This window comes from Podarcis erhardii (genome assembly GCF_964252035.2).
Source record: "Podarcis erhardii genome assembly, chromosome: 10".
NCBI classification, from domain to species: domain Eukaryota; kingdom Metazoa; phylum Chordata; class Lepidosauria; order Squamata; family Lacertidae; genus Podarcis; species Podarcis erhardii.
In genome coordinates this window covers 9,597,281-9,622,757 of record NC_138500.1, presented here as the reverse complement: position 1 = coordinate 9,622,757, position 25,477 = coordinate 9,597,281, and the positions used below count along the sequence as shown (strand labels likewise).

The 25,477-nt window shown below is 45.9% G+C and overlaps 1 protein-coding gene across 3 annotated transcripts in view; it reads left to right on the top strand.

Moving 5' to 3' along the window:
- SFMBT2 (Scm like with four mbt domains 2) overlaps positions 1–25,477 on the top strand; it is a 69,927-nt gene that overhangs the window by 7,482 nt on the left and 36,968 nt on the right. For 2 of the 3 annotated variants that reach the window (XM_081879717.1, XM_081879715.1), the window contains exons 1-6: positions 3,828–4,751; positions 7,233–7,327; positions 9,061–9,301; positions 18,447–18,535; positions 22,133–22,379; positions 24,595–24,692. In XM_081879717.1, the coding sequence (XP_081735843.1) occupies positions 4,646–4,751; positions 7,233–7,327; positions 9,061–9,301; positions 18,447–18,535; positions 22,133–22,379; positions 24,595–24,692 (876 nt within the window). In that variant the 5' untranslated portion in view covers positions 3,828–4,645. Of the gene's footprint in view, positions 1–3,827; positions 4,752–7,232; positions 7,328–9,060; positions 9,302–18,446; positions 18,536–22,132; positions 22,380–24,594; positions 24,693–25,477 lie in introns of those variants that run through there. The other variant, XM_081879716.1, reaches the window with a different exon arrangement.

The window sequence follows — 25,477 nt, the reverse complement described above, 5'->3', positions numbered from 1 at the left end:
TCATCTGATTATACATTTTTAGGAAGTCCCCATTTTAAAATAGGCATCTCTGCCTTTTTTTTTTTTTTACACCTATGGAGGAACAGCCCATTCTTTTCTTATTTTAGTTTTCACATAAGCACGATTTTTTTATATAATGAACGGTACTATTGTTTATTTTATTCTCCTGTAATTTTTGAAATCAACTTGGAAAGAAATTAATAAAATGTGTTAAAATGACACAACATAACATAAGCTCCCTCAGGTACCCTGTTCCCAAGCCGTAGAAGGGCTTTTCAAGCTGAGTACTTAGAATTGTGCTTGGAAACAAATTACCGTATTTTTTGCTCTATAAGACTCACTTTTTCCCTCCTAAAAAGTAAGGGGAAATGTGTGTGCGTCTTATGGAGCGAATGCAGGCTGCACAGCTATCCCAGAAGCCAGAACAGCAAGAGGGATTGCTGCTTTCACTGCGCAGCGAATCCCTCTTGCTGTTCTGGCTTATGAAATTCAGAATTATTTTTTTCTTGTTTTCCTCCTCCAAAAACTAGGTGCGTCTTGTGGTCTGCTGCGTCTTATAGAGCGAAAAATACGGGTATGTCTGTGTATTTCTTGAAGGGGAAATTTCGTGTAGATTTCTCTCTCACACATGCACACCCTTAATGACAAACTGCACCAGTGGAAGTTTTTTGTGCCATGTGCAACTGTAAGCAGAGGTGAATTCAGTTCTCCTTTGCTTTTTACAATCCTATACACACCCTTTTCAGATTTCTTGAAATCCATCTGTCTCTTCTCCATTTCCAGAGAGATGGTTAAGATAGCTTGTCTCCCATTCTAAGGGATCACTTTCCATAAGTCATTTAAAAAGCATCATTTAAAAAGCAACTGCGCTCCTTGCTTTGAAACAATTGTTTTCACCTGCATGTAAATGTATGCAAATTGAATCCCTCAACGAATCAAACAAAATTCATACGCTTGATTAAAGACTCATTAAACCTGAGTGACGGCCTTCATAATGTGTGCTACAGTCCAAACTTCATTTTGCAGGTAGAAGGAGTGCTTTTTTAAACTGGAGCCAAAATAGCTAGCGGTTAACAGAAGTCAGCTATGGTTTATTGGGGTTTATAGAATCCTAAGCTTTGAAATGGACCAAAAAGACACCTAGCCAACGCAGAAAATCTGCTACATCCTTGGCTGCATATACATTGCTTTAAAAACTCTGATCATTAAACCTGCTCTGGGAGAGTGCAAGTAATTCAGCTCAATGAATTCATGGAAAAATAGGTTTTCTTTGGCATGTATTAGAACAGCAAATGCATTGGAATCATAGAATCCTAGAGCTGGAAGGGACCATGAGGGTCGTCTAGTCCAACCCCCTGCAAGGCAGGACTCTTTCTGCCCAATGCAGGACTTGAACCCACAACCCCGAGAGAAAGAATCTCGTGCCCCACCAACTGTGTCTCGTTTGGCTGGCCTTTTTATCCAAATTAATTTGTATCTCCTGGACTGAAACACATAGCAGAACATGATTTTTATTTATGGATCCTTCATTGCTCTCAAAAAACTTTTCTTTTCTCTCGGGCTGTTGGCTAATTAAATAATGTGTGGGGTGCATGTGTGTGTGTGAATGTTTTTGTTTTATTATTATGTCCCCCCCCCAAAGATAACACATATATATGTGTGTGTGTGTAAAATAACCAAAATTCCCAATGATTCCCTCACATAAAATACAGTGGTGCCTCGCAAGACGAAATTAATTCGTTCTGCGAGTTTTTTCGTCTTGCGATATTTTCGTCTTGCAAAGCACGGACTTTGGAAAAGCTTCAAAAATCACCAAAGTCTTCAAAAACCTCAAAAAAGGCTACCACACCGCGTGCTATGAGTTGCTCCTCGAAGTGAATGCACGGTTTTAAGAAAAAGGAAACAAACTTGCAAGACAAAGGAAACAAACTTGCAAGACGTTTTCGTCTTGCGAAGCAAGCCCATAGGGAAATCCGTCTTGCGAAGCAACTCAAAAAACGAAAAACTCTTTCGTTTTGCAAGTTTTTCGTCTTACGATGCATTCGTCTTGCAAGGTACCACTGTATAACATCTAAATCACAACAGCTGCATAATTATACATTTAATTATAAAACCCACCACCCACACTCCACTTCCCTCCACAGCAATTTAACTTCTTTATATTTCTTTCTACCTTTTTTCCTTGCACTGTATAATAAATTATTTTTGTTACATTCTGATTTTTTCCTTCTTTCTTTATTGGTTTTGTTATTGCTTACATTTTTTTATTCTAAGCCCATTAGCATGCCATTTTCAGAACAATATTTTGACATATAATCTTCGAAATACTTCTCCTCCATTCTTAACTTTTGATTTGATTGATATCTTATAATTGAAGTTAATTTTGCCAGTTCTATATACTCACCTAAATGGAAATCTCAGGACACACCAACAAAGTAAGAGTGGCTTTGTAAATGTTTTATTACTATGTTATGCATTTTTGTGGTTTTATATTGTAAACCACCCTGTGATTCTCGGATGAAGGGCAGTCTAGAAATCACCACCACCACCATCATCTTGCAGTACTATTCTCGGCTCAGAAATTTGCCCAAACTGCATTTACACATGGCCATCCAACCTCTGCTTAAAAACCTCCACAGAAGGAGAGCCCGTCACCTCATGAGGAGGACTGTTCCCCTGTTGAACAGCTCTTACTGTCAGAAAGAATATCTTCCTGATGTTTGCTTCTCAATCTCCTTTCTTGTAACTTGAAGCCGTGGGTTCGAGTCCCGTGATAATGCAGTCTTATTCCGTTTTCAGCATGTTTTGTAACTTGACGTTTATATTAGTGCAGTTTCAAAATATTATACAGTCATACCTCATGTTACGTTTGCTTCAGGCTGAGCGTTTTATCATATATATATATATATATGTATATATATCTATATATCTATATATCTCTATCTCTATCTCTATCTATCTATCTATCTATCTATCTATCTATCTATATCTAATTTTTATTGATTTTAACATATAAATTATGAAATGTACCACAAAACTTATCACTTATACAATCTTTTTAGACTTGCATCTGATGATCCACCGTTTTAACCACTTCTTATGCAATTCTTAACTTTATATTGCCTTTACATCTCTTAACAAATCATCCTTCCCCTTATACATTTTCAATACTTCCCATAATACTCCTCACAAAACTTCTTGCAAACCTACAAATGTCGTCTGATCTTCACAAATACTTTTCAGATAGTCCGTCTTTTGTGAATTTCTGGTCCCGCCGGTTTTGAATCCTTCCTGTTAGTTTATCTAGTTCTGCATAGTTCATTAACTTCATCCTCCATTCTTCAATCGTCGGTAATTCTTCTTGCTTCCATTTTTGGGCCAATAATATTCTTGCTGCTGTTATTGCATATAAAAAGAGCTTACATTCATTTCTATTTATATCACGCCCAACAATGCCTAGTAAAAATGCTTCTGGTTTCTTTATAAATGTATAACAGGTTGAGCGTTTTCAGGTTGCTTCCCACCGCGACTTGGAAGCACCGGAACGGGTTACTTCTGGCTTTCGGCGCATGCGCAGACGCACAAAATGACGTCATGCGCAGAAGCGGCGAATCGCGACACGCACAGGCACGGGTTGCGTTCTGCTCATGTTGCAAATGGGCCTCCGGAACGGATCACGTTCGCAACCAGAGGTACCACCGTATAACCTTTGACAACAAGAGACATAGAAACCTCGCGTCAGAGGAGGTTCCAAATTTCAGAGGGGGGCTGGGGCTTACACCTATAGCTGGAAGCAGGAGGGACCCCCAAGCTGGTGAAACTGGTGATTATAGCACAGCTGCAACGTCAAGGGACGCCTCTTATGAACGATGGACTTCTGTGCAAGCAGCCTCTGGGAATTCTGTGTCTCCACATTTATTTGTCGACTGAGAAATCAAGAAGGGCTGCCCCACTGAATTTCTTCAGGGGAGGAGAAATTCTCCCATCAGTTTTTTGCGGGCGGGGATCGCCATTAGTGGCGGCAGTTTCCATAGCTTATTTCTCTGCCCCCCACACGAAGCATTTTTTTGCGGAGGGAGATGTTGTTTCAATTTTCGAGAAATGGTACAAAGTTAGGAACAAAACTCGCCTGGCAGGTGGCGGTAAGGGACCTGGCAACCCCAAATGTTTGGCCAAGGCTGGCCAAAATTTCTGGGCCCTGGATCACGTGACTAGTACCGGACACTTGGTCGAACGGGGCTGGACTAGATCCCTTCCAACTCTGCAATTCTATGATTCTAAGAATCTGCGAAGTCAGAACGTGTTTCTAAGTGGGAAAGGTCTGTCCCTCCATCCTCACCATCTTCTGCCACAAATTACTCAGAAGCCTTCAGGGTATCTCGTCACTAAAGCCAATATTACTGCTACTCTGAGTAGATTCATTGAGGTTAATGGGCATGATGACTTAAGTTAGGACCATTCATCATGGTGGGTTTGCTCCAAGTATATCTGGAGATAATCTTTTGCTCCCAGGGCCAGGTGATGTGAAAGAGAGCGGGGGGGGGGGGGAAATGTAGATTGATTACTGAAAGGTCTTCTTCCTCGTCACAGGAAGGCTGTGCTTCGTGGTGATGAATTAGGGCTCAGAGAATCCTTTCTCTGAGCAATGGAGACCAGAGGGTCTGTGATCTTCAGCATGACTGAGACTCCGTGCCTCTCCTTGGACGAAAATACAGACCTAGCCAACGGGGATGCTGAACAGTTTGATTCAGGTAGGCTTTTTATTTTTGGCTAAGCTTTATGAGCCGGTGTACTGTAGCAGTTAAGATGATGATGATGATGATGATGATGATGATGATGATGATAATAATAATAGAGTGGTGCCTTGCAAGACGAATGCCTCGTAAGACGAAAAACTCGCAAGACGAAAGAGTTTTTTGTTTTTTGAGTTGCTTCGCAAGACGGATTTCCCTATGGGCTTGCTTCGCAAGACGGAAACGTCTTGCAAGTTTGTTTCCTTTGTCTTGCAAGTTTGTTTCCTTTTTCTTGAAACCGTGCATTCAGGGGGTGCAGTTGCGACTTAACTTCGAGGAGCAACTCATAGCACGCGGTGTGGTAGCCTTTTTTGAGGTTTTTGAAGACTTTGGTGATTTTTGAAGCTTTTCCAAAATCCGTGCTTCGCAAGACGGAAAAAATCTCAAGACGAAAAAACTCGCAGAACGAATTAATTTCGTCTTGCGAGGTACCACTGTAATAATTAATTTTATCTATATCCCACCCTCCCCAGCCAAGACCAGGCCCAGGGCGACTAACACCAGATATAAAAACAATTGATTAAAATACAACTTAAAAACAAGATTAAAGTACAACATTAAATTGCAGCCACATTTCAGTAGAAACTCAAATCAAAAACTTTTTGGGGATGAAAACGTCAAATCTTCACCAAGGCCAACTATCCAGACTGGTTGTACGTGGCCCAGAAAAAAGCCACCCAACAAGTGTTGGAAGGTGCCGTGCGTAGCTAGATTCAAGTCCCTACTCAGCTGTGAAGGTCGCCGGGCAACCTTGAGCCAATCCCGAACTCTTGGCCTAGCCTACCTCACAGGGATGTTGTGATTGGTGGCAGACTAGCAGAGAACAGCAACACGCTGACCTGACCAATCGGAAGAGAGCTGGGATATGAATAAATACAGCTAATGCACAGAGATGGAGAAATCTGTCCATTTTGGTTGCTCTCCATTTCCCAATTTTAAATTTGCTTCCCTGCATCAGTTTGCAATTATTATTATTATTATTATTATTAGTTCTCACAAAATGTTAAGGAAAGTGGGGTATGTGAAGTTGCTCATCAATGCTCAGCTCCTGGGCAGCAGGCCCACGTGGTCACTGCTTTCCCCAACCTCCCGGTGAGACATAGCGCATTTTGAAAGTACTTCTCGCAGTTCATTGTTAAACTATGGAACTCCCTCCCACTGGCCGCAAGGATGGTCACCAGCATAAAGGTAAAGGGACCCCTGACCCTTAGCTCCAGTCGTGACCAACTCTGGGGTTGTGGTGCTCATCTCGCTTTACTGGCCGATGGAGCTGGCGTACAACTTCCGGGTCATGTGGCCAGCATGACTATGCCGCTTCTGTCGAACCAGAGCAGCGCACAGAAACGCCGTTTACCTTCCCGCTGGAGTGGTACCTATTTATCTACTTGCACTTTGACGTGCTTTCGAACTGCTAGGTTGGCAGGAGCAGGGAGTGAGCAACGGGAGCTCACCCTGTCGCGGGGATTCGATCCGCCGACCTTCTGATCGGCAAGCCCTAGGCTCTGTGGTTTAATCCACAGCTCCACCTGCGTCCCTGGTCACCAGCATAGATGGCTTTAAAGAGGGTTAGACAAATTAATGGAGGAGAGGACCATCTCAGGCTGCTCGTGTGCTCTGCTTCACACCTCTGAATACCAGTCACTGGAAGCCATAGGAGGGGAGGGGGAGTCTTGTGTTCGAATCCTGCTTGCGGGTTTCCCACAGGGATCTGGTTGGCCCCTGTGAGAACATGATGCTGGACTAGATGGGCCATTGGCCTGATCCAGCAGACTCTTCTTATGCCCTTATGCTGATTTAAATTGTAGATTTATTTTATTTTATTTTAAAAATTGAATCTATACATGTACAGTCATACCTTGGGTTGAAGTAGCTTCAGGTATTTTTGGGTTGCGCTCTGTAGCGACCCGGAAGTAACGGAGTGCGTTGCTTCCAGGTTTTGCCGCTCGCACATGCGCAGACGCTCAAAATGATGTCCCGCGCATGCGCAGAAGTGGCGAAACGTGACCCGCGCACATGTTATGTTTACTTCAGGATGCGAATGGGGCTCCGGAATGGATCCCGTTCGTATCCAGACGTACCACTGTACATTAGCACACACAAAATTTATGCAGATCTTTCGTGCCTTTCTCCTTTCTTCCCTGTGGCGATACATTCCCTCTTTTTTCGATGATGTAGAAAAGGCTACCCTAACAGAAGCCCACCTTTTCGTGGAGTAGTCAACAGAGTTGGCTAAGTACCGGAGCTGATAAACAGCTAAAGTTGTGCCACTAAACGTATTAGAGAAGCAAGTGATTGAAAGGCAACTAATTAAAACGATTCAAATCTTCTTCTAATGAGCCTGTTTGCTTATTCTTCATTTTCTCACATAACCTTTACAACACGAGACCTCATTGCTGGCTTGAACACATAACATATGTGCTTTTGTTTTTTATTAAGCAGATGAAAGTTCAAATTCCGAAGACGTTGATTTCAACTGGGATGAATACTTGGAAGAGACAGGATCTTGTGCTGCCCCTCACACTTCGTTTAAGCACGTAGGTATTTTTTGCCTGGAGTTTCTGGTCCTCATTACCAATGATGAAACCTTTCAAACAGTGTTAGAAACTCATATCTCAGCTAGGTGCCAAATGGCTCCTTAAACCAGTTGCCAAAACAGAATGTCTAGTTGCCATTTTGGGGGAAAGACAGCTTTAAAGTCTTACTTTTCAAATGACTGGGATTGATTCTCAGTTAAACATCTGGCAAGTTCAGATGACAACCTAGAGCTCAGTTGAGAACTTTGAGAACCTAAAGAAGAAAAGTCACTTGATCCAGGGACAGTCCACATATCTATCAACCTATTTCACCCTCTTTTTCTTAATGGTGACTGCCCATAACTCCAGAAATTCTGATTGTGCAGATGAAATATAACAGATAGATTTCTACAGGATGGGATATGAGTGTGTGGAAACAGTCCAGATCCAATGATCCCCAGATGGTGGAGATGTCAGGTACAATCCTGGCACCCAGGCATCTTCTCTTGGTCGCAGGTGGTCGAAAACCAGGGGCAAAATGCGCCTGGCACATGGCTAATTTCGAACACTGCTTGAAAACATGGTGCCTAGTTAGACACTGGAATCTGCTCCCATGAGAGATAGCGATGCCCACCAGTGCGAATGGCTTTCCATTGTGTTAGGCAAATTCACAGAGGATAAGGCTGTGTTCTAGCACCTGTGTCAGAGGCAGTGCTCCTGAGAGTGCTGTTGCTCTCAGGTCTTGCTTGTGGGAAGCCCACAGGCCTATGGTTAACCACTGTGAGAAGGGATGCAGATGGCGCTGTCGTCTAAACCACTGAGCTTCTTGGGCTTGCCGATCAGAAGGTCGGCGGTTCGAATCCCCGCGACGGGGTGAGCTCCTGTTGCTCTGTCCCAGCTCCTGCCATCCTAGCAGTTCAAAAGCACGCCAGTGCAAGTGGATAAATAGATGTACCACTGCAGCGGGAAGGAAAACAGCGTCAGACAGTACTAGGTCTAGAAACATTTAGACCTGCGCATTTGTAAAGGCTGTTCTAAATAAAAATAAAAATAATAAATTTTATTTATACCCTGCCCTCCCCGGCTAGAGCCGGGCTCAGGGCGGCTAGCACCAGTAAAATTACAATAGAAACGCAATAGGAGAGGAAACAAAAAACAAAAAACCAATTTAAAATACAGGTTAAAATGCCATTTAAAAAGCAGCCTCATTTTAAAAGTAGCCCATAAATCAAAACCGTAAGGGGAGGGAAGACCTAAGGGTCAGACTGAGTCCAAACCAAAGGCCAGGCGGAACAGCTCTGTCTTGCAAGCCCTTCAGAAAGATATCAAGTCCTGCAGGGCCCTGGTCTCTTGTGACAGAGCTTTCCACCAAGTCGGGGTCAGTACTGAAAAGGCCCTGGCCCTAGTTGAGACCAACCTAACCACCTTGTAACTTGGGTCCTCCAGAGTGTTGTCATTTGTGGACCTTAAAGTCCTCCGCGGGGCATACCAGGAGAGGCGGTCCCGTAGGTACGTGGGTCCTAGGCCGCATAGGGCTTTAAAGGTCAAAACGAGCACCTTAAACCTGACCCTGTACTCCACTGGGAGCCAGTGCAGTTGGTAAAGCACTGGATGAATGTGATCCCGTGGCAAGGACCCTGTAAGGAGCCTCGCCGCTGCATTCTCCACCCGCTGGAGTTCTAGAGGAATCGTATCTTGTTTCCTTCTTGTTCCGTAAGCCAAAGCAACCCTGTTTCTTTCTCCTTTGGGGGAAGGTGGAAGTGAGCCTGCAGAGCAGTTTCCAACCAGGCATGAAGCTAGAGGTGGCCAACAAACACAACCCAGAGACCTACTGGGTGGCAACCATCATCACCACATGCGGGCAGCTCTTGCTGCTGCGTTACTGCGGCTACGAAGACGACCGCAGAGCTGATTTCTGGTGCGACGTCATGACAGCCGATCTCCACCCTGTGGGTTGGTGCACCCAGAACAACAAAGTTCTCATGCCTCCCAATGGTGAGTAAGTCTGGCATCTTGATACGGCGACGTTGGCCAAGGTCTTCTGCTTAGTATTCTAGGGATGTGTTGTGCCTCTGTTCTACCTGCAAATTTTAATCATTGGCAAGCTATCTGGCTGAAACGAACTGCCACCGCAAAAATGACTTCAATGGAGAAGGGCCGTAGCTCAGGATTGCTGTAGGGGTGGAGGAGAAATGTGATTAATTCATTCATTTATTGAATTTATATTCAGAGGTACAGTGGTACCTCAGGTTAAGTACTTAATTCGTTCTGGAGGTCCGTTCTTAACCTGAAACTGTTCTTAACCTGAAGCACCACTTTAGCTAATGGGGCCTCCTGCTGCCGCCGCGCCGCCGGAGCACGATTTCTGTTCTTATCCTGAAGCAAAGCTCTTAACCTGAAGCACTATTTCTGGGTTAGTGGAGTCTGTAACCTGAAGCATATGTAACCCGAGGTACCACTGTATATACCACCCTATACCCAGAGGGACGGGGGTGGCACTGTACAGAGCCTAGGGCTTGCTGATCAGAAGGTCGGCGGTTCAAATCCCTGCGATGGGGTGAGCTCCCGTTGCTCGGTCCCTGCTTCTGCCAACCTAGCAGTTTGAAAGCATGTCAAAGTGCAAGTTGATAAATAGGTACTGCTCCGGCGGGAAGGTAAACGGCGTTTCCGTGCGCTGCTCTGGTTTGCCAGAAGCTGCTTAGTCATGCTGGCCACATGACCTGGAAGCTGTACGCCGGCTCCCTTGGCCAATAAAGCGAGATGAGCACCACAACCCCAGAGTCGTCCGTGACTGGACCTAACAGTCAGGGGTCCCTTTATCTTTTATATCCAGGGGTCTCAGGGCAATTCACAAAAAAGATCACAATATATAAAATCAAAATAAAAACTCTAACCCAATAACACACACCCCTCCAAGAGCCACGTTTTAAAGGGTTTAGGGTGTTGATCACGTCAGCCAAAGGCCTGGTTAAAAAGAAACATTTTTGCCTGGCGCCTAAAGGTGTATAATGAAGGCGCCAGGCGAACTTCCCTGGGGAGAGCATTCCACAGACAGGGAGCCACTGCAGAGGCGGCCCTGTTCTCGTGTTGCCACCCTCTGGACCTTTCAAGGAGGAGGCACACAAAGAAGGGCCTCAAATGATGATCTCAGGGTCCGGGTAGGTTCATATGCAAAGAGGCGGTCCTTGAGGTATTGTGATCCTGAGCCATTTAAGTCCTTACAGGTCAAAACCAGCACTTTGACTTGGACCGGAAACTAATCGGTAGCCAGTACAGTTGGCGGCTCTATCAATTTTGCACTTTCAGAAACTATATGTCAACCAAAACACAGTTGTCCTTCAAAATTAAACTTAGCCGAATTCTGTGATCCGTTTCTCCAGCCAAATAATGTTTACCCCCTCCAAAATAAAAAATGGCAATGTTTTAAAAACTGTTTTATTATGGTTGTGTTTGACTCCCTGCCCTCCTTCGGGAGGAAAGACGGGATGGAAAATGAATGAATGAATAAAGATAAATAGTTGTGCATGTAGCAATCTTTTGCCAGCACCTGTGCATGAGCTCTCAGGTCAACATCTGTCCTCCTTTCCTGAACCTTATCTCATGCGAGCACATATGGACATACTGAAAAAAAAGAAAACGAATTTGAAATTTGAGCTATCCGTGAATCCAGGAAATTCACATGGAGACAGTATGTGTGTGCGTGTGCATTAGCCGCCGCCCCCTTCCCCAACTCTGCTTTTACAGTGTGGTTTGTAATTCATTTTTGGCAAGGAGGGGAGAAGAGATTCGCAGAGGCAAGTGAATCATGATCCGCTTGGGTCAAAAGGGAAGAGTTTTTATTGAGTGCTGTAATGACTGGTTTGCAGCTGGAGGCTTCACGGGCATGCTGAACTGTGCCTAGTTTATGTTGATGTGATGCGTTGCCAGACACCATATGACGCATTTGCTAAATAACTCCGGAGTACCGTCTATCATAGCCTCCTGCAGCCTAGATCTTTTGGACTCCCATCAGGTGTTTTGGCTGGGGTTGATGGGAGTTGGAGTCCCAAACCCAGGTGCTTCAGAGGAGGCAGAAAGGTCCCAGGTTCAAGTCCTGGCATTTTCAGATAGGGCCGGGAATGTGGCCTCCTACCGCTCCCCCCCTCTGGAGAATCTCTGGCAGCCACTGTGGACCACTTTACAGTGGTACCTTGGGTTACAGACACTCCAGGTTTCATACGCTTCAGATTACAGACTCCGCTAACCCAGAAATAGTACCTCGGGTTAAGAACTTTGCTTCAGGATAAGAACAGAAATCGTGCTCCGGCGGCTCAGCGGCAGCAGGAGGCCCCCATTAGCTAAAGTGGTGCTTCAGGTTAAGAAAAGTTTCAGGTTAAGAACGGACCTCCAGAATGAATTAAGTATGTAACCAGAGGTACCACTGTATTCTGTCTTGGTCGGGCCCCACCTGGAATACTCTGTCCAGTTCTGAGTGTCACAATTTAAAAAGGCTGTTAACCTGCAAAATAAGCAGGTTTTTCCTCTGTACAGTGGTACAGTACATTTGCTTGCCGTAGCTTACGAGCTTCTTGGTAAACAACCAGAGGAACATAGGAAACTTCCTTCTACCAGTTAAGACCATTGGTCTATCTACCTCTGCACTGGCAACTCAGACTGGCAGCGGCTCTCCAAGGTTTCAGACGGGGAGGTTTTCCCATTCCTGCCTGGAGATTGGCGGGGATTGAATTGGGGACGTTCTGTATGCAAGGCGGACGCTCCGTCGCTGAGCTCTGGCCCCCCAGCCCTGCTTCATCGAAAGAAATTTGACTGCCCTTTGCAACAACTTCCAAATAATTTGTGAGCGAAACAGGCAAGAAGTGGTGTGGAATGCCCGGACTTCATCCAAACAGCAGGCGCCAAATGAACGGCGTGTAATGACTTCTAAGTAATATTGTGGCTGCAGCCAAATACCGAGTGGAAATTTATGGAAGATTTAATGAATGAATATTTTGCGCCCGTTCAGTTCTTCTCGGGTAGTAAATGATTTAGCAGGATACAAAGGAGCCACCTTCAGGGTTTGTTTAGGCTTCTAAATTGAACTAATTTAATCAACTTCTTCAGTCAGGCTTGATATTGGATTCTTTCTGCATGCTGTACTGTATTTAAAGTTTGTTGGGGACTCTCCGCCCCCTTCTCCTCTTTCAGATTAAATAATAATAATATGGATTTATTTTCATTTATTTTTTTTGGTTGGAAAGCTTGGAAAAATTTGTTTCTCTAATTGTTTTTCCATAAGCTATGTTGCTGATTTTGGAGATCAGTTGCTGGATTTCTAAAAAATCGGGGGTGGGGATGAGCTGAGTCTGCTGAGAATACTGATTAGATCATGTTGACTGAAAGACAACAACAGCTTTTTTACATTTGGGGGGGAAGCGGCATATAAATCATGATCGCCGAAGAATTGATGCTTTTGAATTCTGGTGCTGGAGGAGACTCTTGAGAGTCCCCTGGACTGCAAGAAGATCAAACCTCCATTCTGAAGGAAATGAGCCCTGAGTGCTCACTGGAAGGACAGATCCTGAAGCTGAGGCTCCAATACTTTGGCCACTTCATGAGAAGAGAAGACTCCTTGGAAAAGACCCCGATGTTGGGAAAGATGGAGGGCAGAAGGAGAAGGGGACAGAGATGGTTGGACAGTGTTCTCGAAGCTACCAGCATGAGTTTGACCAAACTGGGAGGCAGTGGAAGACAGGAGTGCCTGGCGTCCTCTGGTCCATGGGGTCACGAAGAGTTGGACACAACTAAACAACAATGCCGTCCTCACCATGCTGCAAACTTTGCCCACCAATTTTGGTTTAGGATCTGTTCCCTCCATTGGCTACTGATGTGACACTTCCTGTGGGTAAGCAACAACCCTTTCCCAACCGCAAGTGTGGTAGACTTTACTGAGCTAGAGGGGCCGTTGGTCTGACTCTGTATTTGACAGCTTCCGGCGCAGGCCTGAACTCGCTTAATGAACACGGTTGGCAGTCCCTTGGAGCACTGTGTGCGTCGATCTCCTCCCCGTGAAAAACCTCCTTTATTTTTTGAAACGGCATCCTCGTGGCAGGCTACAGATGGACGGTGCCTGTCGTAAAAAATAAGGAGGCTCAGATTTATGGGAGGCTCGGAATGAATAACCGCCGCTCTGGGAGGCAGTGAAACCATTTTAATGAAATGACCCTGCGCTATATGAAAATATCCACTCGCCAACACCGCCTTTATGACAGCTGGGAAGTTGATTTTGGGAGGAAACAAAGGGAGATGAAGAGGATTTATTGTGCTATCGCCCTGCGTGGTGCAACATACATATCAATTATATGAGGGGAGACGGGGGATTATTTAATAGACGTAAATAAATGCTACTCTGTGGCATGAGGAAAGGAAATAAAGGTCTCTGCCTCAAACAGCTTACAATCTCAAGCTTCAAGGAAGTATAGAGGACATGGCAACAGGGAGTTGAAGACTGATGGACCCACATCAGATATCTAGGGAGGGGGTATCACCCCCCAAATACCTTAACTTGTAACTATTTAGGGCCTGGAAGCACCAATAAATCTTTGGCCATGTGCTTTCCCAAGCCCACATTCCCAACATGACTGCATTTCTGTCTCAGCGATGTCTACGCTGGCTTGGTTCTAAACCACTGAGCCTCTTGGGCTTGCCAATTGGAAGGTCGGCGGTTCGAATCCCTGCGACGGGGTGAGCTCCTGCTGCTGCGTCCCAGCTCCTGCCAACCTAGCAGCTCGAAAGCACGCCAGCGCAAGTAGATAAATAGGTTCCGCTCTGGCGGGAAGGTAAACGGCGTTTCCATGCGCTGCTCGGGCTTCAGTCTTCCGTTGCGCCAGAAGCGGCTTAGTTCTGCCGGCCACATAACCCGGAAAGCTGTCTGTGGACAAATGCCGGCTCCCTTGGCCTGAAAGTGAGATGAGCGCCACAACCCCATAGTCGCCTTTGACTGGACTTAACCGTCCAGGGGTCCTTTAACCTGTCCACAGAATGGGAGATGGCACAATCCCTAAGGAGCTGGCTTCAGGCACCAGTCTTGTTGGCAGATCAACTCTGTGGCACAAAGGGGTCTGCAAGCGTGACACCTGACTTCACATGCAGACAAAGTTCTCAACTCACTAAGGGTTTGAGACCCATCGGCTCCCCGCAGCTGGTTTAGCCGTCCAGTCAATGCCATTCCCAGGGTGCGGCTGTAGTTGCATGCTAACAGCTTCTAGGAGCCACAGGTGAGAGCTAAGTGCAACGTAGGGACCAAAGGTGGACAAATGACCCCAGAAGGGGCAAGACATGCCCCCCCCCCGAGGTACTACCCTCCCCTCACAACTCATACACCCCAGGGCAGCTGTTGGGAATGATCATTTCATACCCATGCTCTGGTTATCTCTCGCTTGGACTACTGCAATGTGCTCTATGTGGGGCTACCTTTGAAGATGACCCAGAAACTACAACTAATCCAGAATGCAGCAGTTAGACTGGTGACTGGGAGTGGCCGCCGAGACCACAAAACACGGGTCTTGAAAGACCTACACTGGCTCTCAGTACGTTTCCGAGCACAATTCAAAATGTTGGTGTTGACCTTTAAAGCCCTAAACAGCCTCGGCCCAGTATACCTGAGGGAGCATCTCCACCCCCATTGTTCTGCCCGGACACTGAGGTCCAGTGCCGAGGGCCTTCTGGCGGTTCCCTCGCTGCGAGAAGCCAAGTTACAGGGAACCAGGCAGAGGGCCTTCTTGGTAGTGGCACCCGCCCTGTGGAATGCCCTCCCACCAGACGTCAAAGAGAACAACAACTACCAGACTTTTAGAAGACATCTGAAGGCAGTCTTGTTTAGGGAAGCTTTTGATGTTTGATGCATTACTGTATTTTAATATTCTGTTGGAAGCCGCCCGGAGTGGCTGGGGAAGCCCAGCCAGATGGGTGGGGTATAAATTATTATTATTATTATTATTATTATTATTATTATTATTATTATTATTATTATAGCTGCTAGCAGGCAATGGTCCTTCTTCTTCCTGCCCCAAGCAGCCAAGATCAAGCTTGGCTAAGTTCGAAGCCCTGACGAAAATTCCTTCGTGGCAGCAAATGTTGCTCTAATGAACTTAACTAATGAACTTAACTATTGACCTTTGATACACAGAAGTAAGCAGCCTAACTAGACAAGGCTTGGAGGCAATGCGGAGAGCAAGACTTAAGTCTGTAGGGGGAAAGAAGGTCCCATTTATCTGTGTGAACCTTCCAGCTAATGCAGCACTTTACTTCCACGGCCATAAAATTGCTAATTCCTCCGGAGACGCTATTCAAAGATAGCATTGTGTAATACCGTACGGTTAGTTATTATTTTAATTTTTTCTCTTTTCTTTTACAAGGGATGAGAGCAGTCACCTTTGCATTTTCCACAACCCCCTTAGTTTAAATAGATTTGCACGAAGCTATAAAAGCAGAAACGTAATAAGCAATACACATGTTCCGGATAAGGTGAATTTAATCACAGAGGCGCTGGTAGACCGAAAGAGTGTCTGGAATAAAGCACTGCTCTGTTAACAGGGCAGAAATTCGGCATATTTATATATTATGCCTGGCCAATCTGGAGGCCTCATACTGTCTACCAACCAGAAGGGCCGATGTTGCAGGCCCCCATTCCTGTCCCCCATTCCTGGCCCAGAGGGCCCAGAGGTCTGAGTGCAAGTGCAGGGACGTGATTGGATATTTTTGTTGCCCTAAATGAGAGATGGAGAAGCCATGAATCTTCAGGTATTTGTTAGACTCCAACTCCCATGAGCCTCAGCCAGCATGAGCAATGGTCAGGGATGATGGGAGTTGTAGTCCAGCAACACCTGGACAAGAGCAGAGTATATAACCTGTCGAGAAAATAACAGTTTGTCTTCCTGTGATCAGGCCTTCCTTTATTGGGGGGGGGGAGGAGTCTCAGGGGCATAGAGAGTCACCTTTATACAGAGTCAGACCATTGGTCCATCTATCTCAATATTATCAGTCCCATAAGTCACACATTCCATGTCTAGTTCTGGGCATAGCTGTCAACTTTCCCCCTTTTTAAAGGGAAATTCCCTTATTCCGAATAGGATTCCTCGCAAGAAAAGGGAAAAGTTGACAGCTATGGTTCTGGCCCCACGATTTAAGAAGGATGTCGACAATCTTGGAAGGTGTGCAGAGGAGGGCATCCAAGATGATCAAGGGCAGGGGTAGGCAAACTAAGGCCCGGGAGCCGAATCCGGCCCAATCGCCTTCTCAATCCGGCCAGCGGACGGTGTGTTTTTACATGAGTAGAAAGTGTCTTTTTATTTAAAATGCATCTCTGGGTTATTTGTGGGGCCTGCCTGGTGTTTGTACATGAGTAGAATGTGTGCTTTTATTAAAACGCATCTCTGGGTTATTTGTGGGGCATAGGAATTCACTCATATTTTTTTCTTCAAAATATAGTCCGGCCCACCACATGGTCTGAGGGACGGTGGACCGGCCCACAGCTGAAAAAGGTTGCTTACCCCCGATCAAGGGTCTGGAAACCATGCCTTATGAGGAATGGTTGAGCGAGCTGGGTATGGTTAACTTGCAAAAGTGGAGACTGAGAGGAGATAGGAGAGCCATCTTCAAATATCTTACACAGAAGAGGGAGCAAGCCTGTTTTCTCCTGCTCTGGAGGGTAGGACTCGAACCCACGGCTTCAAGTTGCAACAAGGGAGATTCCGACTCAACATCAGGAATAACTTTCTGGCAGTAAGAGCTGTTTGACAGTGGGGAGATGGTGGACTCTCCTTCCTTGGGGGTTTTTAAGCAGAGGTTAGATGGCCGTCTATCATGGATGCTTTAGCTGAGTTTCCTGCTTTGCAGGGGGTTGGACTAGATGACCCTCGGGTCCCTTCCAACTCCACCGTTCTGTGTTCCTATGAATGGTTCCTGCTGTTGCACTTCTAGCAAGCCAGGCAAAGGGTGCAGCTCTGCCCTGCCCCATTGATGCCCCTGCCCCACCTGTTTCTGACCTCCCTGCCTTCTTCTCCCCTACCAGTCGCAATGCACACCAGCCACCACCTTAAATTATCTGATGCTCTTCCCTGGTTGGAGCGAGATTATCTTAGCGGCTGGGCCTGGCTCTCTCACCCGTGTCTTCCCCCTTGAAGAACCAGCTGGGTGACAAGTTAATTAAATAGCTCATTTGTAACGGTTACATCTTGTTGCTTTGTTTAGGCCTTGTCATACAATCGGTCCCCTTCAGCCGGTAAATGATGCTATCTATTGATTCTCTGTGCTGGTAACATTTACAGCCTTTTGTCATCTGCTGTTTCCTTGATAGATCTGCTGGTAGCTGCTAATGTCGGAGCCTGGATATAAATCCAGCCTTGTTGTTTGTTGGTTTTTTAAATCCTCTTATCCTCCGCAGTTTTGGCTGACACTTTCACTGCTGCTAACGCAATCCCTCTGGAGAGCTCCTGTCACCTCGCAAATCCCAATTTGTAACCTTGTAATGTGTGGTGCACATGCCCTCCCAACACCTTGAAGGCAAAAACCAAGAGGCCATGTTCCCAGATGCCATCTTCCTGTTTTGTAATTGCGAGAGAACGGCGGCCATTTTGGGCGCTGTGGTCTCACGTGATTTCACACTGCGATATCCTCCTGGAAAATACAACAACTTTTTAGTGGGGTGGAGGAGAAGTTGCGGCATGAAATCATGGGAGATCATGATGCCCAATATGGCCGCCTTTCTCTCACGATAAAAAACGGGGTGTCCATGTTTTTCTGGGGTACGGGATGTCCATATTTTTGGGGGTATGCATGCCTGGCTCACACCTAAATCCATGCAGTGCTTGGAACAACTAATTTTCCCAGGGACACTCACTGGTACTTTTTACTGCTGAATTTCCCTCTCCCCCCCCCCTTTATTTATTTATTTTCATGGATTTACTGCCTTTCTTCCACCATGGAAACTCACGTGGCTTGGGACAGATGGTACCTGCAAACCATAGTTTACTGGACCGAGAGTGTGATGGGTCATAGAATTTGGAAGCTACCTCATACAGTCTGCCTCTATGTTTCGGTCTAGCCTTATTACGGGTCAGAATCTGTCGCCTTAGCTAATCATGTGCTCACTTTGCTTTCCCAGCTATCAAGGAGAAATACTCGGACTGGACGGCGTTCCTCATACGTGATTTGACGGGCTCGCGAACGGCGCCTGCAAATTTACTGGCAGGCGTATGTATTGAGTTAATATATCCTCTTGAGTGCTACAGTGTTTGTGGTGGTACGATTATTTAAGCCTGTAAAATTGACTCCCCTCTCCTCGCTTTTTAGCCCAGATCTGACGAGGCGGCGGGTGAGAAGGAAAGCACTGATTGTTTGCATGTGGGTCATCTAAGATAGGCACAGCTTTTAAGTGCAATTACATTCTTAAGTGATCGGATTCTAGGCTATTGGAGAGGTGGAGAGGGAGGCAAACAGATCCAGATTTTCTTATTTGGGTTTCTTTCAACGCATGGAAGCAAGACAGTCTATGCTTGTTTGGAATTCCTTTTCACAGTAATGACCTTCGTAGAGACATTGACCTGGTTAGTGTAGAGCATAGGCGCTAGGTCTTGGGGTACCAGGGTACCCACAAATTTTTTTATGGGTGCTTAACATTCACAACACAGGCCTCTGTTGTGACTTCTGGTTTCTATTGGAAGTCGTCACAGAGCCCTGACACGACCTCCCAGATGATGTAGAAACCGGAAGTCACTCAGAGGTCTTGGACGTAACCTCCGAGACCCTGTGAGGCCTTGATAGTGCCGGCGCATCGCCAATGTGATGTCATGACGTCATGTTATGTCACGGGCGCCGTTGGGGATCCATAACATAAGGCCCAAGTCAGCACCCCTGGTGTAAAGGGCTGGAAAACACATTCTCCTCTTGATATTGTTAATCCTAGCCAGCAGGTATGGTAAGATCTGTGGTCCAGCAACATCTAAAGCAGGCTTCCTCAAACTCGGGAATTGAGACTACAATTCCCATCATCCCTGACCACTGATCCTGCTAGCTAGGGATCATGGGAGTTGTAGGCCAAAAGCATCTGGAGGGCCGAGTTTGAGGAAGCCTGATGAGGAGTACTGTAGGTCCCCATGCCCTGCTGTTGAGGGAATGGTGCTGATGGTGGAAATCATAGAATTGTAGAGTTGGAAGGGACAACAAGAGTAATCTAGTCCAACCCCCTGCAATGCAGGAATCTTTTGCCCAGCATGGGGCTCAAATCCACAACCCTAGGATTAAGAGTGTCATGCTCTACTGAGTGAGCTACCAAATATATGATGTTGGAACAGGATGGATCTAACAAGGCAATTCTCTTATCTTCACGATCTCCTAATTGGCTGCGGTTTGGGTGAGATTAAGCTGTGAGAGCATTGCTGTTCGGTTCAGTGTGTCCACAACGGTGTGGAGTTTGTGTGGGATGGTTCTGAGTTGTGTTTTTTCAAGATGAGGGTTATCTCCAGTCCAGCTGTGATTCTTGCATTGCAGTGGTGGTGGGGGGGTTGGACTAGATGACTGCTGGGGTCCCTTCCAGCTCCACAATTCTATGATTCCATTCTTGGTGCAACACAGAGAGATGCAAATCTGGGCATGCACCACAGTGTGTGGCTTGCTAATGCACTGCTGGAGCAATGAATATTCTTGATGCCTTGTGGTGTTCTTTCAGTAAAATGAGCCCTGGATATTCCACTTTTTTTATAGAAAAGCCTCTAGCTCTTTATTTTCCTGAGAAATACGCAGGCAGCACATTCTGTCTGGCTGCTCAATTCAACTCAATCCCAGTGTTTATTCTGCCCAGTGACACCCAACTGCATTTTATTGGAGTATTTAATATACCCCATAGCTTTTAATTTTAACAGAACAAGCAGCTTGCATTTCAGTCTCTGCTGGTTTTGAGGTGTACTAACTTTCAGCTCCTCCCCATGATCACCATCGCTGCAAAACTTATGGCTCCAGGCCTGTTTCACAGTTTGCTATCCGAATTGGTGGCTTACTTGCTAGAATAATCACTCTTGCATTGTTTGCTTAATAGTCAGGAGTGAGGATCGGGCGGGTGTGTGTGTTTGTGTGCAAATTGTAACTGGTTCCAGATATTATTATTTTTTAATGACAATTATTATCACCATCACTGCTTATCAGTTTAGCAAAAAGGCTGTCTAGATCGTAGTGCTTCCTTACGGGGTCCTTTTGCTGTAGAAATGGATGCTCAAGGCAGAGTTCATTATTCTCTATAGACATCCTGCTCTCCTTCTGTTTCCCCCATTCCTCACCTAAGAGTTTTAATCAGGCAAACCCCAAACCAACAGGAACTTAAAAACACATAGAATGAGAGCATATAAGCAGGACATGCATCGCACCCCACCAACACCCCGTTATAATGTTCCCCAGATACGCTTACGAGCCATCTGGAAATTGTCATGTTAAAAACATTCAAGATTTTGCAGATTGGATGCTTACGTTTCAAGAATGATTTTATTTATTTTGGTAAAGGGCTGAACCAGGTGCTGCTTTAACAGCGTGTTTTTAGCGACCACCTTTTTTTGTTTTTAAAAATACAATTAATTAATTAACAGGCACATGGGATTGGGGCTAATTGGGACTGCAGTTTGCCAGTCCCTCCCCCCCCCCCCCAGTTGCAATACTACTTGCAGTGATCCCAACAAGCAAATTAGTCATTAGGGAAAAAAACAACTGTCATTGGCACCAATGGAAGTTTTTATTATAACGCTTTTGCCATGCTAGAGGACTTCATTGGGATTGTGGTTGGGGTGTGAAGGATGTTGCCTCTCTTTCCCACATGCTACAAAAACCTCTACAAAATCCCTTCCGACACACACACACCTGGTCCTTTTTATAAAACAAAAAACACAGGTGTGTTTGCTGAACACGCTATGAAAATAATGTCTAGTTCGTTCTTCAGATTCACGTTTGCTGACACACACATGTGTGCGTGCACACGCACACCCTAAAGGCCATACATAGCTCATCCTTTAAAAAAAAAAAAATGTAAATCTAATTCAGAAATCAGCACCCAGAATCCAGTGGCAACTGGTAGGGTGGAAGGTTGGGAGGTGGACAGTAGGTGGCGCCAGAGCCAGTGGCAAGTAGAGCCAGCTCATTCTAGTTTTGCCCCTGTCCTTCGCTGCCCTTCTGCTGAGTTCTCCAAGCGCAACACTGGGACTTAAGGAGGAGGACATTTTCAGGCAGGGCCACCCCCTGGAGTATTTGTAAGTAAGGAAACAGGGTAGGTGAGGGCTATCTGGGGGCAAACTGAAGATGGCTGGGCAGTAGCCCATTTCTCCAAATGGACCAGCTTCTGCTGCCAGGATCTGAATATATGTGTGACTTTGCAAGGTGAACATTTAAAAGCTTACTCCTTTTCCCTAAACATTTCCTCGTCACAGCTCCCTACAGTTAAGACCGTTTATTTTATTTTCACATAATCCGATTCCTGGGATATTAATAATATTTTTTTTTAAATGGGGGGATGTGAGTCAATTTTGAAAAGAATAATTGTCAAGCATTAAGCACAGTTAATTTCTCTTCCTGTTTTTCCCTTTTTTTTCTTTTGCTTTTGGAATGTATGACTGGGTTAAAATTAGGAGGAAGGAGAGACCGTTGGGATAAAGGTGAAGAAAAACCGTCATCCAACCGCAAACACACACACGCACACATACACACAAAATATAGAATAAAAAATTTAAAAATATAAATCTTCTGCTGTCTCTGTTACCGTGAGAAGACTTCGCATAAAGTTTAAAATAAGGAGTTTTGCTTCTGTTCAAACAGCCTCTGCGAGGGAAAAACCCTGTAGACCTCATTACAGTTGATTCCTTAATAGAGCTTCAGGATTCCCAGAGTCCCTTTCAATACTGGATAGTTAGTGTTCTTGAGAATGTTGGAGGAAGATTACGCCTTCGCTATGTGGGATTGGAGGAGACTGAATCCTATGACCAGTGGTTGTTTTACTTGGATTACAGACTTCGACCAGTTGGTTGGTGTCAAGAGAATAAGTACAGACTGGATCCACCTGCAGGTAAAAATACGAAAGAAAAAAATGCAGAAATAAGTTTCCTAATACTACAGATGTTATAGGCAGGTCCCTGCCTGCCTGCGGTTGATGAATAGTATAATATGCTTTAAATGTATGGTACCTGCATGGCCTTAGTTTGCTGTTACAGGTAACTCACAGCGTGCACACATTTAAGTTGCATAAGCTTTGCACAATTGGCAAAAGGAATTAAAAGTGGGCATAAAAGGATCAAGTGTCCGAGGGGAAAAGGACTTTGGCAACCTCACCCGCCTTTGAACCCAAGGTGTTTAGACCATACATGATTTTGCTATCCCCAGAACGTAAGAGTGGGGCTGGGCGATACCTGGTTTTCATCATCACCAGCTAAACATCACCATATACCAATAGATCATGACATCTGAAATAAGGATGGGGCTATGTAGAGGCATTGACTGGCTTCATGGTTTTCCCCCACATCAGGATTTTTGCATAGCGCACACACGCACACGTCATGATTTGCGATATACAGTGGACACTCGGGTTGCGAACGTGATCCATTTGGGAGGCACGTTCACAACCTGCAGTGCCGCGTCTGCGCATGCGCGGGTTGCGCTTCTGCGCATGCGCAAAGCGCAATTTAGCGCTTCTGCACGAGCGCCAAAACCTGGAAGTAAACCGATCCAGTACAGTGGTACCTCGGGTTACATACGCTTCAGATTACATACGCTTCAGGTTACACACTCCACTAAGCCAGAAATAGTGCTTCAGGTTAAGAACTTTGCTTCAGGATAAGAACAGAAATCGGGCTCCAGCAGTGCAGCAGCAGCAGGAGGCCCCATTAGCTAAAGTGGTGCTTCAGGTTAAGAAGAGTTTCAGGTTAAGTACGGACCTCCGGAACAAATTAAGTACTTAACCCGAGGTACCACTGTACTTCCAGGTTTCGGCGCGGAACCTGAAGCGTCTGTAACCTGAGGTATGACTGTATTGCCAGGTCAAAAGTTATGAAACCGATATCACGATACGGAACCTGTTTGGGATGATATATCAATATATTGCCCAGCCCTAGTTGAGAGTCGCCTGTATTGTGCTTTGACTACCAGAAAGGTGCTTGTGGGATCTTCTGCCTCGGGCAGCAAAATAACTTGGCAGGCCTTGGGCATGCACTTTGACTTAGTGGGGTGAGAGGCCATTCACTGCTCTGTCTCAAGCCGCAAAATGTCTTGGGCAGGTATTGGACCCTCACAAATCAGTTCAAGTTGCAGGCGAGCTCAGTGTTTATCCCAGAGGTGCTGCAAACAGGTGATAACATTGTTAAGTGTATTTCGGGCCGAGTGCCAAAACTTTGTCCTGTTGTCTTCATTAACAGATTTACTGACCTTGATTCTAGGAGCAGCGGGAAGAGAGCTTTAGTTCCTCTTAGTAGGAGAGCCTGCTTACCTCTCCCATCATGTTGTATTCTGGGTCGTGCAATTTTGTGGGGGCGCAATGAGGCAAGAGATTGCCCCAGAAGGAAAGGCTTTATTTTAATCTCACTTTCCTCCTGTGAATGGATTTACAGGCGTTTAAAGAAAAAACCGCTGTGAATTGCTTAAAAGCACTGAGTGAGGCAGCCAACGGAACTTTCCCGCCCCCTCGATTTACGGTTTTTGTACTTTGCAAAGCACGGTCATCAGTTGAGTCCTCGGGGCAGCTTAAAAGCAGGTTGCTGTGTGGGTCTGTTGGGACAAATCTGGTAAAATCTACCAGGTGTGCAAATGAGGCCTATGTGAGCAATATATTGTATGAGTGAGTGTGTGTGTGTGTGTGTGTGTGTGTGTGAGAGAGAGAGAGAGAGAGAGGGAGAAAACACGTACCTGGGCAGGTGGCCCACCTAGGAGAAAGCAAACTGATCCTTTGGGGGATATCTTTGGGAGAAGAAAAGGCTAGAGAGTAAATGCTACACAAATCTGCAGTGGATTCCCTAAGGATGGCAGCTTTTGCCAACTCCTGCAGCCAAGCTGGTACCAAACTTATCTCAGCACACTTATCTCAACACTGCCCAGGCTTGCGCCCCAGGGAGGCCACTTGGGTGCTGCTGCGGCGGCGGTTTGACTTCACCCCTGGAGGCTCACTCCATTGCATCTTGGGACAGACGGATGCCAGCCACGTATTTGCAGACCCAGAACTTGAATGAAGCATTGCAGAATGTTAATACACACTGCTTCAACGTCCATGTGATTTCTGATGTGGTTTGTTTTAGAAATCTGTTCTCTGAAGACTATGTCTGAATGGCATTCGGCTCTGGATAAAGCCCTGATTGAGGCAGCACAATTTCCCCTCCCTATGGAAGTGTTTAAGGTAGGATCTGTTATTCCCTTTTCATCTGAAACAACAGCCGGTTTGAATTTTGGTGGCATCGCTGTATTGTGCTCCTGATTCTCGTATCAGACTCAACCATCTTTGTTCGGAGTAAGGAATAGGGGAATGGAGACTGCCAGCTCCTTGCTTGATGCTACTTTCTTCATAGTTCTATTACTGCTGCCGCCATTTTGAACCCTGGGTCAGTCCCTCCATGGGTTGCCTGTTGAAGCTATCTTTGCAAATTCCAGGCTACAGCTGTCCTCAACTTGGTGCCCTCCAGATCTGTGGACTTCAGCGACCATCAGCAGCAGACGACTGGTCAGGGTTGTTGGGAGTTGTAGTTCAGCGTGACTGGATGACGCCAAGTTGGGAGAGGCTGTAGGCTAGAATGGGCACTTATAACCTTGCTGTTTCCATGCCTAGTGTTGTCATTTCACTGAGAGAAAGCTTGCCTAACCTCCTAACACCATGTCAGACCTTAGGTCCATCTAGCTTGTACTGTGCAGTGGCGTAGCGCAGAGGGGGCCCCAGGCACAAAATTTGAGAGGAGGGCATAACCCACTCAGGCGCCAGCATTGGCTGACCAGCCCTCCCCCCCATGTGAGCAGGCAGGGGGCACAGCACGACCCTGCTTGGCTCTGGTGGAGGGACACTCCATCCGTACTGGCGGCTTGCCTGCCCCGGGTACTGGCAACCCCTGCTATGCCACTGGTACTGTATGCACTGAACGGCAACATCTGCCCCAAGGTTTTGTGTTTTCAGTTTGTGTATTATTTTGGAAA